Genomic DNA, 19,071 nt, shown 5'->3' on the forward strand with positions numbered 1-19,071 from the left:
AGAAGTGAGTTTGTGACATCACTTTAACATCAAAGGATTTTAAAACTGAAAGTGAATATATTGATAATATAAAAAAAATACAGGCTCCATAGGCAGAACTCAATGCAACTTAAGTCAGTCCATCCCTTCATTTTTATTTTTGATGACAGAATCAATCCTCTTTGACACGGAGGATAATAAATTTCTCCAGAGGTGTTCTGCTATTCATTAAAGAGTACTTTTTCCAACTGCTCTCTCCTGGAGGATTTGTGTTGCTCTACCTTTCTCTTTAAAATATCCCAAAGATGTTCTGCTGGATTCAAATCAAGCCTCATACTCGTCCAGATCGTAGTTTTCACTTTGTTCTTCTGTAGAAACGCGTGTGTGATTTCATGCTTTGGATGGTTCTCATGCTGAAATATTCTTCTTCATCAAGCTTCTGTAGACTGGGACTCATCTTGTCAGACAGTATTTTGGTTTATCTACAGGAATTCATAGTGCATCTATGAATGTCATCTTCCCAGCACCTTCTGCTCTCATGCAGTCCCAAATCATCACACTCCCATCATTCACTGTATTAGTCCTGGTCAGGTTCAAACCCAACATGCTGGACTCGATCTGAGCCCAGCAGATTTATCTTGGCCTTATCTGACGAAAGAATGTGCTCCCAACAGGCTTCTTTTCATGTTGTTTCGCTAATTTTGATCTGGCAGGTTTTTGCAAAAGAATAAGCAAGCGTTTCTTCTTGAACTCTTTCCATAGAGGCTGATGCTATGAAGTGTCCTTCACACTGCATGAACCGTCACAGAAACTCTAATTTCAATTATCAACTCCTGTGCCAACTCTGAAGCAGCTGCGGTCACAGCTAAATTGTAGAATTAGTTCACTGTCTGTGGAGTCGCTTTAGCAGAGCAACCAGTGCAGCTCTGATCAGTGGTACTATGGATCCTTCTTTACCTCCTGTTTACTGCTGAAGCTGTGTTTCCACTGATTATTAGTTGCTCACCAATCTTCCAGGATCCTTTTCCAGTTTCACATTCAGATTTTTCTCTATTCAGTTCTTTTCCGTGTGGAGCCACAATGCAGACACGCAGATAGGCACAGACTGAAACTGAGAAGGTTCTGCTGTTCACATTTCACTTTAGAACCATGTTCATGCAGGTTTGCTGATTGTATGTAACAAGTGAACTCAATTTAGTTTCAGTGATCACAGGTAGATTGACCTTTGTTGCAATGAGTTTCGACCTTGGGGCCTGAAATTTTAAAACAGTCTTTCTGAAATGTACTATTCAACTTATTGAGAGTTGACATTTAGATGATTTTGCCCAGAGGTGTACTCACTTCTAACACTCAACAAAAGGCAAAGTTAGACAGACAGCACACAGGATGGAATTTAGAATACTCTACTCTAGTCATATCTTTGCACAGTGAATCTTTATACACCTCATACTCTCAGCGCTTATGTGTACCAAATATCGGTGTCTTGAGACATGCAGCAGTCTGATTGATTTCACCCAGTATGTTCTGTCACAATGATTTGGACTGCTGCCTTGGTAACGTGCTCCGCAGGTGGAGGCGAACGCAATCTGGCAATTATGTTAAAATGGAAACATTCAAAACAGTATTTTTCCACTAACATGTCTACCAGGAGGAAAACAGGCCATTATTCTGAAAGATGGCCATTGTGCAAACTGCACACACACAAATCTACAGTAACAGGGCCCTCATTAAAGCGGCTCAGCAACATGTTACTGCAGCCATGTCTCCCCTGCATCTTTCTCAGGCTGTGCCGCAGCTAATGCCTTCTCCCGATGTGGCATTTGCCTCCGTGGGGTTGTTAACACTGCACTCCCCGGCACTGTTGCGCCTCGACTGTGTTGGCTGCGAGCTTATGGAGCGATCCGGCGTCTAAAGTTCACGGCTGAATAATTGATAGTGCGTTGGATGGGTCACGGGGTGGCAGCGAGGAAGAGGAGGTGGAAGTGGAAGGCAAATGCCAGTGGATGATCACTACACCCTCGCTCACGTCAGCCTGAGAGGGCTTGTTAGCAGCTGGATCTGAATAGCTCTCTGCTACACGGAGATATCCAGATAATGAGATTTGGGTAATGAACCAGGGTTATATAATAGTCATATTCCATTGCCCAACTACAGAGGGTTTTTAATTTAGACTGGTGGAATAATGGTCTTCTTCACAATCGCTGCAATAAGTAATTTTCAGACGGGAACTTCAACGCTAACATTACATTGCAATTAGAGCACTTACACAGGAGCTGAAAAAGCAAGAGCATAAAGTGGAATAAGAACAAAGTCAGTAACCCAAATAGGTCGTTTTATGGGGGGCAAACAGGATCGCCGCCACCAATGACTTTGCGCTCTCTTGCTTAAATAACAAGCTGTTAACCTTTACCTATAGTGCTCCTGAAAGGATTCACTGATGTTGTGTTTCCAGGTATTCATTTTAGACAGCTGAGTTTAAAGTCTAAAGGCTTGTTTTTTGGTTTCAAAAGGTGTGAGTTGTGTGTCAGTTCAGTCAGCAGCAGGTGTACAGAGAGTCCAGCCTGCCTCTCATCACTGTCACTGCTCTGGTCAGACAGAGATGAAAGCAAATAAAATCTGCCCTGATTGGTGCTGCGGTTTGCCGCGTTTTCTGCTGATTTCTCAAAGCAGGTTCTGTAGCATTTTTCTAGACGTGGCAGTGGAGGGGAGGTACAGATGAAATATGAGTTAGCCGAGGTGGTTACAGACCAGAGTTGCTCGTGTGGTAGTCTTGTAAGCATGGAGTTATTGATTTGCAGGCCAAACGGCATCGAGGCATTTCGGATTTGCTAGACTGAAACTTGAACATTTCTTTGCTTATATATAATCCCTTTAGTGACTTTAAAAACCCTGTAGCTCAGTGTGGAGGTGTGTTTTTGCACTGTTTATCTTTACACTTAAATTTTATTTAATTTTCATGTTTTTTAATCTAATCTGCTTTTTGTTTTAGCCTATAAAATGTGAGAAAAGGTGAAAAGCCTTCCTAAAGCTGCAGATGTTGCCTTTAAATGTCCTGTTGTTTGACCATCAACCCAAAGATACTGGGTTTATAATCACAATCGACAAAAACAAACAGCAAATCCTCATGTCAGAGAAGCTGGAACTGCAGATTTTCTGGCTTTTGCTATTTTTGCCAAAAACTGCAGATGCCAAAATGAATATATAACCTTCACGAAGGTCTGCTGTCGGATTCTCCTTCTTGGTCTAACAGCTTTTACAGAGCCTGGAGGTGTGTTTGGCCTCATTGTCCTGCTGAAGAACTAATGCAGCCAAAGATCTCACATCATGAAACCAACGTCCAGATTTGCTCTGAGCTAATATCTGTTTTTGTGTTTCTGGCTCCAAGAATTTCTTCTGCTTGGTCTCTTTGCAGCAGCTCCACCATGAAGCTCTGATTCTCACAGTCTCCTTCAAACAGTTGACGCTGCTTGAACTCTGAGAAGAGCTGATGTGGCCTCTGGTCTGAGCTGCTGTTAATGGTTGATTTCTCATGAACTTCTTGGTCTTTCTTTCCTGGTTCAGTTCTCATCAGATCCAAATTTATCGCAGTTTGAAGAAACTTTCTTGAAATGTTTTGGACTGACTGACTTTAATATCTTAAAGCACTGATGGACTGTAGTTTCTCTTTACTTGGCTGAACACGTCTTCTTGTTATTATAATATGTTTTTCTGCAGTATATGAGCAGGACTGTCTGCTGTATATTAACACTACCTCAACATAACATTACTGGTGGATGGATTAGAAAGGAGGAAATTCCACCAGGTGACTCTTGACAAACTATTACTAGAAACCATTCAGGTGAAGCTGCCTGACATACTGACAAGAGTGTGCAAAGTAGTCAGCAAGACCAAGTCTGAAACATGAAACACATTTGATTTTATCCACATTTTTCCCTTCTCGACAGAAATCAATTATTAGATTTTTTTGATGTCCTCGTTTTTGTTTTATGCTGCTGAAAGTAGTACAAAGAAATTCTAACCTTTGCTCCCATTTGCACCATCTTCTTAAATGAACTACATTTTGAAGCACTGCTGCCTGCTGTGTACAATGACCATAATAGTGAATTTATTAACAGAAAACTATTTTGATACTTCATCAAATTTTTACATTTGTTTTCAAGCCAAAGCTGCAAATGGTATTGAGTTTGAGTTTCCCAGTAATTAAGAATTTGCTGCTATTCTTTGGTAGCCTACAACCCACGGCAACGAATTTAATTCTCTGCCAGGGTGGGTCTAGTTATCCTCCATAAGGCTCGAGGTTGGATGCTCCTAAAACTGGCCGTAGGAATCACCATGAAGTGTAGAGTCAGAAGGCGGGTGTAACTAAGTGACGACAGAGGCGTGACGATTCTGACAGAAACAACCGGAAACAACTAGCCTAGCCGCGCTAGACAACCCACGGCAACAAATTTAATTCTCTGCCAGGGTCGACAACAAAAACGACAACAGTCGTTGAGCTCCATTAGCACCGACTCTGAATAATCTTTCTGTTAACATGTCTGTAATATACTTGAGCTTCACCCATTGACTGTATAAATAAGGCTTCACCGAACTATCGCATCCTCTGATTTCCGGCGCTCTAGGAGCCTATTCGTTGCGCTGATTGGTTGTATGCTTACCCAGTTGCTGCAGAGTGATTTGATAGACAACCTTTTAGCCCGCCTCCCTCCTTGTCAAGCGTGCCTAGACCCTTGCGTCTTCAGAGCATGGGTCTGGCGCGGCTAGGCTAATTCTTTGGCGTATGTGACAGTAAACTTGAGCATCTTGGACCTCTGCAAATTTTGCCAGTTTTTTTTCTTACATTTTATATAGACTGAATAATAAATATATGGCTTAAAAATTATGTGGCAGTCTATCTGACAGTGAGGCCCTGCAGAGGGCTGTAGACATACACTCATAGATCTGGAGGTGCCATTTAACAGGAATGTAATTACTCCGCCAAGCAATGCCACGGAGTTATGTGACGATCGACATTCTTTTGTTTGTTTGTCAGTGCACAACATTACTCAAAAACAGACTAACGGATTTGGATGAAATTTTTAGGGAAGATCAGAAATGACACAAGGACCACCTGTTTAGATTTTGGCAGTGATGCAACTTTTAGTCTGGATTCATGGATTTGTTAAAGATTTCTGCATCATTGTGAGATAGCGGCATGGCGTCACTGTAACTATGACAACAAGTGAACACTACGTCAGCTACCTGCTGATGATCATGATTGCGATCCCACGACAAATTGACCTGCAGACTTATCGGTACAGCAGAACTTAGAACGTGTCTTCCAATTGTTTTAACAAATCTATTGAGGGTTTATATAAAAGCTTACTGTTTATTAGTACTCTTGGTGCTTTATTACATGACAGTCCAGCTCGCACAAAGAAAAATCGACTTTTGGGTTTACAGAGACTTTCCACACAGAACAAAACAAACTGAAGAGATATCAGTTTCTGTGCCTCCCCAGTGTGAGTCACAGTCTCAACCTGACCAACCTTCTAAAAACTGCCTCACTGCATCACTGGTTGCAGCACTAAACCAAGCTGCATATGAAATCAACCTGAACATGTATTTTTTATTATTCAAAAATGCAGAAACATGAACTGGGATCAAATCTGATTCTGCTACATTGGTAAAAAAAAAAAAAAAAAAAAGAATAAATGCTAATATTTATTCATGTATGGTTCCCAAAAGAAAGGAAAATAGCAACACATAAGAACGCAGTGATTTTTTAAATAAAATTATAAATAAAAAATAGAATTCTATTTATATAATTGTATTTATTTATTTATTGCCTTTTTCTTGGCCTGAATTTTGTATAATAACATAGATGGATGGATGCCCAATGATAACCTATATTGGATGCCTATTATAGAAGATATTTTACACTGATAAAAAACACAATCATTTGGCATTTTTGTTGTGAAAACTTCTGTAATTGCACAAGAAATTTCACTTAAACAAATGTACATTGAAGTTACAGAACCAATAAATCTTTTTGTAACTAACTGTATCTCATCTTAGAACTGCATTTCCAGTATTACACTTTAATTTAACAGTTTTGCACATGAAATAAAAAAAAAAAGGTATTTCTAAATTAGCAGTAAATGTAATTTGGCTGTTTTTTAAAAAAAATGATTTTCTCTAAATAAATAATTTCATTTCAGGTTTTTGATTTTATATTACATTAAACATGTACATTCAGCGTATTTTTGTAATTTAATAACATTTCATAAATGAGGAGAAAAAAATGTAAAAATACAGATTTTTTTTTTACAGTGTAAGTGAAACTAAAAACTGCTCCTATCAAGTTATTGGTGTTTTTGTTGTCTGATTTCATTCTAAGCTTTGGAACTCATTGAAATCATTACTGTTGCTGGTTTGTTTCATTTTGCGCACAGCTGCCAAATCATTCTATTGATCCATCTGTTTCTACCAGTTCACGACCAAACCCTCACGTGGATGGAACGAGTCTGACTCTGTGTGTATTTTCAAATTGGCCTTTAACACCGGGTGCCGTCAGTATTCAATCTCTTGTGCAGATGCATTAATCAGAAATCGATCACAGAGGCGCTGGTCAGCAGAGTGACCAGCAGCTGCAGGGAGGAGCGCGGGGCCAAAGCCAAAGCGGAAAATTGTGACAAAATGAGTTTTTTGCGGGACTCTTACGCGATTGATTCGCTGGTTAAGTTTGCGCACAGCGTGTAACTCATTACAGAATCTTTGAGGAGATTCTTTTCGCCCAGATCCCCCTCCCAACCACCATCCCTCGCTCTCTCCCTCCGTCCTGGCTCTGTGCTAGCTGCTCGCTCTCTCTCGTTCACACTCAGCCTGCCGGTGCTGCAGTGGATCAGACGCAGAGCTGTGGCGTGCCTGCTTCACCGTCTTCTCTATTATGGAATACGGCTGCGTTAATGCGCGGGAGTGAGCCAGATATCCGTGCAGCTTCGGCTTCGCTCTCCAGCGGTGCGATTTTTCTTTTAGCCACTCTCATTTGGCCCGATGCTCTGCGCGGACTCCGGCGTCAGAACCGCGCGTCCTTTTTTTTTCTTGTGCGTAAAAGTCGTGAGTAAAAGACGCGCCGTGCAAAATTCAGCGTCGGTGTTTAGTTTAATCGCGCCAAATGTGTGAAACTGCACAGAAACGAGGGCTGAGGTTTGGTTTGAAACTTGCCTGACGCGATGTGTCCTCACATGATCGTCATATGTAACTAAGCATCCTGCTAAATCAAACGCTCGCTCAATGATTCACTCCATCCGATAAACACGCGATAACAAGCAAATGCGATACCTGCAGCATAAAGTCAGGGTTCTTCGAAGGGAAGCGGACACGTGTTGAGTTCACTTCAGATTCAGTTTACAAAAAATTGTGAAAATCAGCCTTTACCTGACCGGGCTCCGCTGCTGCACCGGGGGTCAGCTCGCTCCGGTTCTGGCTCACCTTGAAGTGAACCATGCTGTGCGCCGGTCCTCCGCGGGCAAAGCGCGCAGCCCGCGGCCATGCAGTGTTCCTCCGGGCATCTCTCACCGTGCCTCTCCTCCTCTTCCTCCTCCTCCTCTGGCCACGGCCGTCCGCAGGCAAGAAGAAGCTATACATCGGAGCTCTGTTCCCCATGAGCGGAGGCTGGCCCGGCGGGCAGGCGTGCATGCCCTCCGCTCAGATGGCCCTGGACCTGGTGAACAACCGGAGCGACATCCTGCCCGACTACGAGCTGGAGCTGATCCACTACGACAGCATGGTGAGTGCATGTGGAGGGGAGTCAGAGGAGGTGCAAGTGATGTGATCTCAAGATCTGCCTCTCAGATTATCACGAGAAGTAGCTGCCTCGTGTGTCATTTTGTGTGTTTGTTTGTTTTTTAATGTTGCAACCAACCATGGATTCTTGTTTTTTTTTTTGTACTGTATGTTTTTATCACCACTTTGTCACCATTTTACTCCATCACTGTCTGTCTTTTTAGGATCTTTCTTCCTCCAAATCACAGATCTTAAAGAAGACATTCTCACTATAAAGGTCACCCCAAAGCTCTCCAAACCTGCATGTGCAGAGCTGGATGGTGGTAAATGAACAAACACACCTCCTGCTTGTTGCTCATCAATCATTAATCACGGTGGTATTTTTAAATGTCAGCATTATCAGCCACTTTAAATCCAATATTCACCTCCCCCCCTGCAGGTTTCGTTACCCCCCTCTAGTTTACCACCCACAGCGGCTTTAATCAGAAAGCACATGATTTATCTTGGATTTCAAAATCTTCCCTGTTTGTTGCTGCAATTCCTAAAAAGGAGGTTTTTTTGAGAGCAAACGCACTAAAACCAACTGGATCCCCCCTCTGCCTCCTCTCTTGTGGGCTGTTATCAATCAGGACAGATGCCTGGAGAGTTGGCCGGGGCACCAAGCAGTTAACTGCACAGGGACTGGTTGGGAAATTTGCTACGAGCTTTATTCTGATTGGTGTACGCGGCTCTGCATTGGAATCCTGTTAAACAGAATAGCAGGGAGAGGGAGTGTGATGGAGGGAGCAGAGAGTGAGGCAGAGTTGGCATGGCAACACAGTTACTCTTGAAGCAAACCACAGAAACAAACAAGGTTTCAGCTCTGTGAAAATATGTGTGCAAATTCATACGCTGGATGAACGGAGCACACACAACACACACACACACACCTTGTTCTTTGCAATCAAACGCGAAACAGATCAAGTGTGTGCGTGTGTGTGGTCTGATTACAAGTGTAGGGAAGCAGGCGGCTGCAGATGTAGCTGCCATAAACATAAAGAAAAAGCAATGAACAGATTTCATAGGGATTGGAAAACATCACTCCTCGTGCTTCAGGAGTCGCAGGCGCCTCCGGCTCGTGAAATAGATGCAGATCCTTTGAACAGAAAAGCTCAAAGAAGCCGCTATAACATTGTCTGAGTGACGCCGCTTAATTCTTAAATTAAGGCGAGGCGGGAATGTGTTGCTTTGGAAGCGTCATGTGCGCATTGAGGTTTTTTACTCTCTGATTGCAAACGTTTTTCACCTGGCTGGAATAGTAATGAAGGTGTTACCCACTGAGAGGCAGAAAAGCAATTATCAGGAAAGAGATTAATTAGGTATGATATTTACATCCAGTTATTAAAGCTCACTCCACGTTCTTGTTTGGTCAGATCTCTGCTTTGTGAGCACAGATTAAGACAAGGCTGGGACCTCGTTGTTTGCATCTCAAGATCAAGGCTGCAGAAGTTTAATCACACAGCAGACTCTCTTGACCCGAATTTATCGCGATGAGGAACTTTAATAATGTGGGCCTTTTCAACAAATTTATTTTAAATGCCTCCACAGTGCATCTTATAGTTTGGAAGATAGTTTGTTTCCTCATGGTGATATAGTCCTTTGTGTTAGTCCTGTCCTAAATAGGCTGTTTTGCTCTGAAAACCAATGAGCTGCTGTTGTTCCAGCCCCTTTCAGGAAGAAAACTCTCTTTGTGACTGTCTGTAGCTCCAGCTGACAATTTGAGCTGAACTACAATTGGTTAATGAGGCGTCACGAAGCACCTGGTTCAGATTCTTATTGGCTTTTAAAGCTTTAAAAAATCTGGCTGTCAGGGTGCCACAAAAAAATCTGTTAAGCATGGGAGTACTTTAGCGTTCAACAACTGTATAAATGATCAATTACCAGCAAATATATGTAAAATAAATTTCACTGGATTAAAATACAGTTAGTGTAATTTCATGGTCACACATTGTATGAAAACAAATTATTACTCTCTCTTATGGCCTGTTTTTTTTCTAGCGTTAACATGTAAATTAGTAAAAACTAAATAAATTGGGATGTCACTAAGCATTACCTGTCACTTTACAAAGCAGAGATAATCTATGAATACCATGTATTATGTATTTCTAAATTTGTACAGTTTTAAGAAAACAGTGTAATTTTATTTTTGAATGTTAGGGAAAAAACGTACTGTTTGTAGAAATCCGCATTTGAAAAAAAAATGTGAATGTATGGTTGTTTTCTGGCATTTTACTATACATTACCTGTGATTGAACAAAAAAACAATTGGTTCTTCAAAAATACAGATTCTGATGTGAACATTATTTATAATTTTTTTTCAGTCAACATCTGAATTATTACAAGTTTTACAAGGTATTATCTGTAATTTAACAAAGTAAAAAACTATCTGTATAATAATAAATATATTTTGCTTTTAGTTTGTGAAAAAGAGCAAATTGATATTTGTTATTTATTTATTTACCACTCTATGATCCTGGATATACCAGGTTTTTCTTTCAAGCCTAAGTAAATAACTCTAACAATATGTAGAGATATTTGTCGAACATTGTGCAAGTTTAAAGTCAAGAAATGTGAACATTTTTTACAGTTTACTCATTTTTATCTTTAGTTTAACAAAGCATGGAGAATCTGTAAAATGTCAATAAACTGATTAAATAGATACATTTAAAAACTGTTAAAAATAACACCTTTCATTTTAACACTATCTAGTTGTGGGAGGTTTGAGGGGTGACAGAAGTAAATGACTTCATGTCCTAACGGCTTTTATTTGACACCTTCAAGTTTATAACAACCACAAAGCAAAAATAAAAAAAGGATTTTCACCATATGGCACCTTTAACGCAGTGATCATGGATTAGAGTTTGACATGGCAAACACACACACACACACACACACACACACACACACACACACACACACACACACACACACACAGTTTGTGACCAGTGGCGTTGGGAGTACGGAGCGATGTCCTCAGCTTGTTCAACATCATACAATATTCATGAAGCTCCACACTTAATCCCTGCCTGTCCTTTAAACGAGGCAGATACCCAGAGGCAGCAGCCGCCTCCTTCTCCGGCTATTCCGCACTGTAAAAAAAAAACTTCTATTGATGTTTTTAGCTGTAGTTTATTTTTATTTTTAATTTTTTTTTAATTTTTCCTGTTATTTTACAGATTTTCCCTGGTATAATACATGCATGTGAACACTAAATGTCTGTAATTTTATAAATAATTAATTTATTTAAAATTTGTGACCATTAAATTTCAACTTTTTTAAGACCATATTTAAATGTCAAAAGTATTGCTATTTTGCCGATTTTGCCTAATTTGTTTAATTAGAGATGGAATCTAAAATGTATTTTTTAAATAATATTTTTAATATCAAGTTAAGCCTTTAGCCGTGCATATATATATGTGAAAGCCTAAACTGCATAAATTTGCATACTAAATAGTTCTTTTATATTGCATGATTATAAAATGACCATTTAGCAGTCATTAAATCTGCCCAAAAATAGCATTTTACAAATATTTGCCATTGTTTAAAGAAAAATAGATTTTTGTTGTGTTTTGTGGTTGTTAAAGTTGGAAGTGTAAAATATTAGCTGTTGTCTTTTATGGAGCAATTTACTGGTATTTTACAATTTTTTCCAGATTTTTAAAATAACAAATATACATTAAAAATCACAGAAAAAGAAAACAAATATTTACATGTTGACTATTGAAATAAAAAATATCCACGTCAAAAAAATCTGTGTTTTTGCAAATAGTTATTCGCTCTTTTGGAATGTGACAGTGAAAGTAGATAACTTTGCTGTATTTAAATCAACCAGAAAATATTATTTTGCATTTTTGGTTATTTTCATTGTTTTTACAGTTTTTGAACATTACACTACAGTTTTGGATTTTCTGACTCCTGTATTTTTACAGTGGCGACAGTATCAGGCTATTTACAACCTTCTGAGATCCACACACGGACACGGACACACACACACAAACACACATACGCACTATGTGCAGACACACTCTCCACGCAGGCCGTTGCCATGGATATATCAAAGCCGAGCCTGCAAACTTTGATCAATTATTAACAGCGATGAGTGAGACAGTGGAGATACAGAGAAATGGTGAAACAAGGTGCTTCCCTCACGTCCGCTCTTTATTTTAATTGGCAGCTGTGGTACAGTTTTCCTCCACTGTGACACAACCAGCGTTCATCACCGGTCCTCGTCCGTTGGTATGCCAGCCTGAAGAGGGGCGCCAGACGTAATTATGAGGAAATTAGGAGATGTAGCTGTGCATGCTTTGAGCTTCCATACATAGGCTGTCCCCCAGGCCCGTATCCTATCCCCCATTCACATCCTTTTCCTATTATTCAATCTGGAGTGTAATTAGAGAGCGTATTACGATGAGCCAATGTCTTCTCCTGTTCTTCCCAGCTCTGGGAAGCTTCTCGCTGGCTGGGTTTGACTGATTGAAGGGCTGCATGGGCATGTTAACATGACACTGATATTGGCTCTGGGAGTTCCAGCACCAAGGACAGAGTGTGTGTGTGTCTGTGTGTGTGTGTGTGTGTACTTTTACGGCTGTGTACACATGCTTGCATTAATCTGTGTGTGTGACAGTAAATGTGTGTGTGACCGTGAACGGCGTCGGGGGGCCGTCGGTGCCGGCGCTCTCCTGAGCCGAGGACGGCTGGAAATGAAAGTGGAAATGGTGATGACCCCACAGGGCTGCAGGAGACAGACCTCCAAGAATAGCAGAGATTCCTCAGCCTTTATTGCGTACCTGCCAACATCCCTGTTTTCTCTTTTCTTCTTTTTTTCGTAAGGGAGACCGTGTGCTTTTTCACCTCTTACTGCACACCGTTCCCATTTTGTTACCAAAGCCTTTATACACAGAAACACCAGATGATTGAAAGAGCAAGTGATGGAATCTGATGCCGTTTCGCAATTGTGTTCAAGAATAGATCCTTTCATTCCTTATATGCTGTAGCTTCACAACCTGTTAACCTTAACATATTGAGATGAAGGTGGAAGTGGAGAAGAATTAGTAACTGTTGCTGGGGAAAATAACTGAGTTTGTTCCCTAAAAAAGTCACGCTTTCCCTCCTCTGTTTGCTCTTACATTAATGATGAAGGGTTTAACTAGCTTTACTTGTAATCTTGGAAATGTTATGCTTTACAATCGTAGATCTAAAGGATCCTTATTTTAAATGGGTCGATTAATGCAGTTTAAGCTAATTAAGGCATGTTTGTTCACTGAATTTGTGTTAATCCAATACCAAAGCCAATCTTTAAATGGTCTTTCACATCTTGCTGCACAGTGTTCCCATTATTTTGCCAAATGTTTCATTTCTTGCACTTACAGACAAATTAAATGATTGAAAGGTTCAGCTATAAAATCTGACGGCTTTTCGCTATTGCGTTCAAGAAAAGACTCCTTCATTATAAAGCTCTGTAGCCTGTTGTCCTTTTTCTATTAAGATGAAGGTGGAACCATCGTGGAATAAGTAACACTTTAGGCCAAAATAAGTGAATTTGTTTCTTGAAAGTCAAGTTTAAGCTGCTGTTTTTGCACCTTCATCTGCTCTTACATTAATGATGAAGGATTTTACTTTAAACTTAAAGCTTTAGTCGAGCGTCCTGTTCTAAAATCTTGCAAAAAATCTGCTTTATATTCATAGATCTAAAGGGTTGTTATTTTATATGGGCTGATTAAGGCGTAATTGTTCCCAAAATTTGTGGTAAACCAGTTTTTCACGTCGTGTTCCCATTATTTTGCCAGATGTTTCATTTCTTGCACTTACAGAAACACTAAATGATTGAGGCGTTCAATTATATAATCTGATGGCCTTTGTGATTGTGTTAACAAAGAAACGCCTTCAGTGCACACCTTTGCAGCCTGTTGCCCTTATTAAGATGAAGGTGGAACCAATAATGAAATGAGTAACTGATGGGGTCAAAATAAGTGAATTTGTTTCTCGAAAGTCAAAATTAAGCTGCTGTTTTTGCACCTCCGTCTGCTCCTACATTCAGGTTTACTGATTTAAAACAGCAAAATGTAAATGTGACATGAGCAGCCTAGTCATCTCTTAAATATTGCATACTTGACTATAAAGGACCCTTACTTTACTGATTAGCCCCAAAACCAGCTGACAGGTTTGAAATTAATGTAAAAAAAAATCACCAAAATTGCACCATTTATCCGAGCCTTAAACTGAAAAAACTGAAAAAATACCCAGACTTTCAACTTTCCAACAGTCCTTGAACAAATTGTGTGTGATGTGCAGTGCAATCGGGAAAATTTACCAAATCTAAGCTTAAAATTGTTATATTTCATCAACACTTTCTATTTGTTGTTCCTTTCTTATATTTTGCTGTATGTGTCTATTTTTTAAAAAATGCCAAAAAAAATGGTGTAATGGTTTTCAAGTGCTTGAAAATGAAGTTTAAGATGCTGTTTTTGCACCTCCATCCATCTAAATAAAGAGCTTCATGGTTTTCAAGTCATTTGCACTAGCCAGAAACTATTAAAAAAAAACATCAGCAAAAAAGTTGTACTCCACAAGACTTTGAGAACAAAATAATACATACTTGACAGATAAAATAAATACAGCATGGCTCAGAAACAGTATGCAGGGAAACAGGATGTTGGAAGATACATTCCTCATTGTGAAACATCTTTTTAGAGCTAATATGGAAAATCGTGATTAGTAGAGGCTGCAAAATGTAAATAGTAAATTATCTGTTGTATGTTGAGCCACCATTTTTATTCTAGTGCTGTTAACACCTGTCTGCATTTGGAAAAAAAAGTTGTATTCTTTGAGTTTAGGTTTTTGCATTTTTAGTAGAAAGAATTTGGTTTTCTTTCGATGATTAATCACATTGCACGGAAGACGTCTTTGAGCCCTCTCTTCCTCCAGTCATGGTTGTTCTGTTTCCATAGAGATGCAGAACTTTGTGTTGCGGTGGAAAATGAGCCCACAGTGAGAAAAAATGTGACAGGAGCAACTAAAACGCCCAGATCCTCCTCTCAGTTCTAACTCATGTTGTTAGGCTGCTTTTTAAGGCGTGTTCATTCACTCGTGATTGGTTTCAGATGTACCACAAATGAAAACAGATTGAGACTGCAGTCTTTGTCACGTGTTGCTGCGCAGATTTCCCGTTTCATTCCTCTTCTACCAAATGATTAATTCCTCATGCTTTCAAAAAGACTAAATGATCGAAAGGTTCAGCTATAGAATCTCCTGTTTTTGCCCAGTTGCGCTCATGAACAGACTCCTTTATTATGTAGCTTTGCAGCCTGTTACCCTTTTTATATTAAGATGAAGGTGGACCCAGCATGTAATAAGTAACTGTCAGAGAAAGTCAGATGTAGGCTGCTGCTGCTGCTGCTGCTGCTGCTTCTCTACCTCCATCTGTTCTTACATTGGTGGTGAACAGCAAAATTAAAGCTTTTTGAAAGTTTTGTCATTTGCAAACTGCAGAAATCCTAACCCAAAATCTACATTTCAACTTTAGAAGGTTTGTACCATTTTACCCCAGTGGTCTGAAGCTCTTGTCCCATGTGCAACTTTTATCTGGTTATCACCGTTTCAGCTTAGGAACCAAAACTACTTTTGAGTTTAATCACATTAGGTCTCTCAAAAAGTTCAAAGCTTCTCCTCTATTTTCTGGGCCTCGTCTATCATGAATAGAAATGTATGGGAGAGTTCTTCACTGCCAAAGTGCAGTGCCATGAGACTGTGCACTTGCGTAGTAGAAGTAAAGGACAAACACTTTTTTTAAACCTTATTTTGTGGCAAAGTCACCAACACTGTTTCAATGGTGATTCTATATCTGCAGTTTTTATGCCCTAGACTGATATTTGACTGGTTGGATCAAAAGAAGCGCCAGTTGGAAAGCAACACAAAAAATGACAAAATATTAATTATTTGTGCCATCTGGGAGAAAAGACATTAGGCTCAAAACGTAATTGAGTTTGCGGTTTTGTTGTGTAGGAATGTCAAGATCTTCTGATGCAGCCGTTGAGCCATCACAGTTTGTTAAAGTCGCTCAGATTCTTATTTTCATTTTTCTTGCTTCAAAGATTTGACAGTTTGCTTGCTGCCTAATACATCCCTCCCACTGATACGTGCCATAGGAACAAGACAGTCATTGTTACTCCCTTCACCTGTCAGTGGTTTTAATGTTGTGGTTGTCGTGGCATTTAAAAGCTTTTATTAAGAGACGTCAGTACACTAGTAATCCCATATACCCCCCAATAAAACTGTTCTGACTAATGTGAGCTATTACATGTTGCCAGCAAACATTCAGCTGTGATTTTCTTTTTCTTTTAAATTGAAGCTCCGCAGCTAACCTTGCTGCTTTACCTACATTTATCTACAGCTGAGGTATATTTATGCAGGAATGTAATCCTGACTAAAATAGTTGAGGGATAATAGCTGTTTGTCATGGTTTGATTACTTAAATAACCTGTACAAGGTCATAAACTGCAGTTTTTAATTAAGTCCTAATGTCTTCATGTTTTAAACAGCCAGTAATTTGGAAAATTGATGAAAACAAGCTGTTATTAAAACCTGTAATGTGCTACATGAATGATGGATTGATGGACTAATTCAAAGATAATTGGCGTAGGCGATGAATTTCCGCTCGTCAGAATAAAGTTAAAGCAGTGTAACGCCAGAAAACTAACAAGCTTCTCCTCAGCATGCAGCCAGCCCACAGCCACAGCGAAAGAGAACACAAACAACCTTCGGGAAAGACAGCATTTAAAAAGCTCCGTGCGTCAATCTGCATCTCCCTCACATGAAGATAACGCAGCTGTTAGTTTGAAGAATAGGAAGCCGTATTCTGTGGACGCCTGACAGGCTGCAGGTTTGCATCCAGCTGACTTCACCCAGAAACAGCAGAGAGGAGGAAGTGATCTGTGAAATCAGCGGTGTGGTGATTGATTGGAGAGAAAACCTGCAGCCTGCCAGAGCCTGCAAGGTTGACTGTTCCTATGTGACATAAATATTGTGCAGCTGCTTCCCCAGTCAGTACTGGCGCTGTTAAACCTGTGATCAAAGACTCAGAGAATTCAGCTCAGGACAATATTTTAATGGCAGGGAATGCAGAATTTCTGCAGAGAAAAAGCAGTGTTCCGAGTGTTTCTTCTGCTGTTTGTTTTTGGGAACAAGTGCTACCCATTATGGCTAATGAGGAAACCCAGTGCAGTGGGCCTTGAACTCCACTGAAAATATTTCTTATGTTAAATCTTCACCCCCTGTTGGTTTGAAAAGCCGCTTTAATGCTTTAACACTCACTATGTCTTTTGAGTTGGTGTTTCATTCAAACAAACAGCCCATTTTTAATGACTGTCAAGAATTTGGACTTAGAGATTAAAGTGTTTATTAGACTGAAGGTACAAAATAACCGATTCACAAAGATTATTATTTGTTGCATTACGTTCTAAACTGATAGTTAACATTTGAGAAGCAGACAGGAGAACAAGATAGGGGACGATATGTAGCAAAGGTCTCTGGCTGGAATCCAACCACCGATGTTTTTGTGTCTTTGGCCTGAAGCCACAGATGCAACCAGCAGATAGCATATTTCAGGTTACTGCAGATATTCCTGTCAGTGTACTATATGTCAGATGACAAGAAGCAAAAAATTAAATAAATAAAAAATCAGTGCAGAAATGCCAAACTCAACAGTCATCGTATATCTTGGCAGAACTCTTGGATAATTCTAAGAAATTTGTGTTGAAATTACTGTTAATCAGATTATCGTTATTGGGCTCAAATTTTCGTTTATGGTTTTACACAGAGCTGCGTCTCTTTGGGTGGAAGAGAATGCCTACACCTATAAAAATCAAAACTGTACCTGATTTAATGTGATCGGAGCAAATATTCATGTGTAGCGAGACTCTGCTTCCAGTGCTCCTGCAACACTTGTAACCCTGTCTGGAAGTCCTGTATGTAAACATGTCAAACACTATTTGGGATCAGCTAAATCTCCCAAACTGTGTCAAAACAGCACCTTTCAAACTGAATTCCATCTTAGTGATAAGAAATAGGTTGCATGAAGGTGTCATGTGCGCGTTCAGTGCTAGAACTGAGCAGTTAATCAACTTGAAGTCTAACAGGTGATTTTGTTCCAGTTTAGGATACATGACATGCAGAGGGTTGTATTATCAGGCCAGTTTGACAGAGCTGGGCTTTCTTTGTGCAAGTTGGCTCACAAAACCTAAAACCTCAGTCAGAGAAAACAAGTATCACAAAGGTGGTTATCAATTTTCTCTGTCAACTCAGGCTTTCTGCTTCAAACTCTATAAGCATTCACAAAGAAGATAATCACGTGACTCTTCTGCTGTGCGAAATGCACCATGAAGAGCTGAGGAGAAGGTGGAATTTATCACCGCAAAACTGCTACTGCAAATGATGCAAGGAAGAAATGCTGGAAAACAAACAAACAAAAAAGCTCAGTGATTCTCAGTGCAGTTTGCTTATTTCTAACTTGACAGCTTCACATTTGAGCTCTGCAACTTTAACCGTCTCATAATGAAGAATGTAACGAATTGCCGATCAGATATTCTCTGTAATAAATGCCAATAAAATATAATTTTTCTTATTTGTGTCCTATCAGCTGCAGTACCACCAGTGTGAAACAGATTTGGTGGCAAATCCAGAACAAATGTAAAAACGTATTTATGCATTTTCTGAATCTCCGGCTGAATACATGTAGGTTCCCTTGGCAACACAATTCATACAGTGTGTGATACTGTAACTGAGCTGATTTCAAAATATCACATATTTCCTCAGCCGGGAATGTGTATTGCTGATAAAGAATCCTAAGGAAACAAACTGGTAAAAGGAGACGTTTCTTTGAGCTGCTCTGAACAGAACCTCCTCCAGAGCTGGTTACCTGTGCAGCATCAGTTACCATGGTGATCTAGCAGCGTGTCAGACAGGGTTTAAATGGATGTGCCAGTGGTTTAATGAATTCACGTCATTCTCCTTGTGTGACAGTCACACTTTTGATGGTATCTCATGTGGTAACACTCCATCACACATTTTAAATTCTGTGAAAAACGCACTCAAGTCTCACTGAAGAAGTATTGCAGATCCAACTGCTGTCAGGAAAATTAACCTGCACGCACCACAGGAACAGCCGGAGACCTTTTTGGTGGTCCCACGCAGAAGTAAGAACATCTCAAACCTTTCCTGCAGCATAATCTAATATAGTGTTTCTGCATGGATATGGTCAAACATACTCTCTTGTGGCTAATGCGAACAATG

General features: G+C 39.9%; 1 protein-coding gene and 1 long non-coding RNA gene across 3 annotated transcripts in view; one reads left to right on the plus strand and one right to left on the minus strand.

Annotated features, from left to right (window-relative positions):
- Positions 1 to 7,596, minus strand: part of LOC127536585 (uncharacterized) — a 47,147-nt gene extending 39,551 nt beyond the window's left edge. The window contains exon 1 of the long non-coding RNA XR_007945645.1: positions 7,399 to 7,596. This is a non-coding gene — a long non-coding RNA (uncharacterized LOC127536585). The remainder of the gene's footprint in view (positions 1 to 7,398) is intronic.
- gabbr1a (gamma-aminobutyric acid (GABA) B receptor, 1a) overlaps positions 1 to 19,071 on the plus strand; it is a 132,936-nt gene that overhangs the window by 37,306 nt on the left and 76,559 nt on the right. For both annotated transcript variants that reach the window (XM_022199160.2, XM_022199159.2), the window contains exon 7: positions 7,590 to 7,750. In XM_022199160.2, the coding sequence (XP_022054852.1) occupies positions 7,590 to 7,750 (161 nt within the window). The remainder of the gene's footprint in view (positions 1 to 7,589; positions 7,751 to 19,071) is intronic.

This window comes from Acanthochromis polyacanthus, chromosome 12 (genome assembly GCF_021347895.1).
Source record: "Acanthochromis polyacanthus isolate Apoly-LR-REF ecotype Palm Island chromosome 12, KAUST_Apoly_ChrSc, whole genome shotgun sequence".
Taxonomy (NCBI): domain Eukaryota; kingdom Metazoa; phylum Chordata; class Actinopteri; family Pomacentridae; genus Acanthochromis; species Acanthochromis polyacanthus.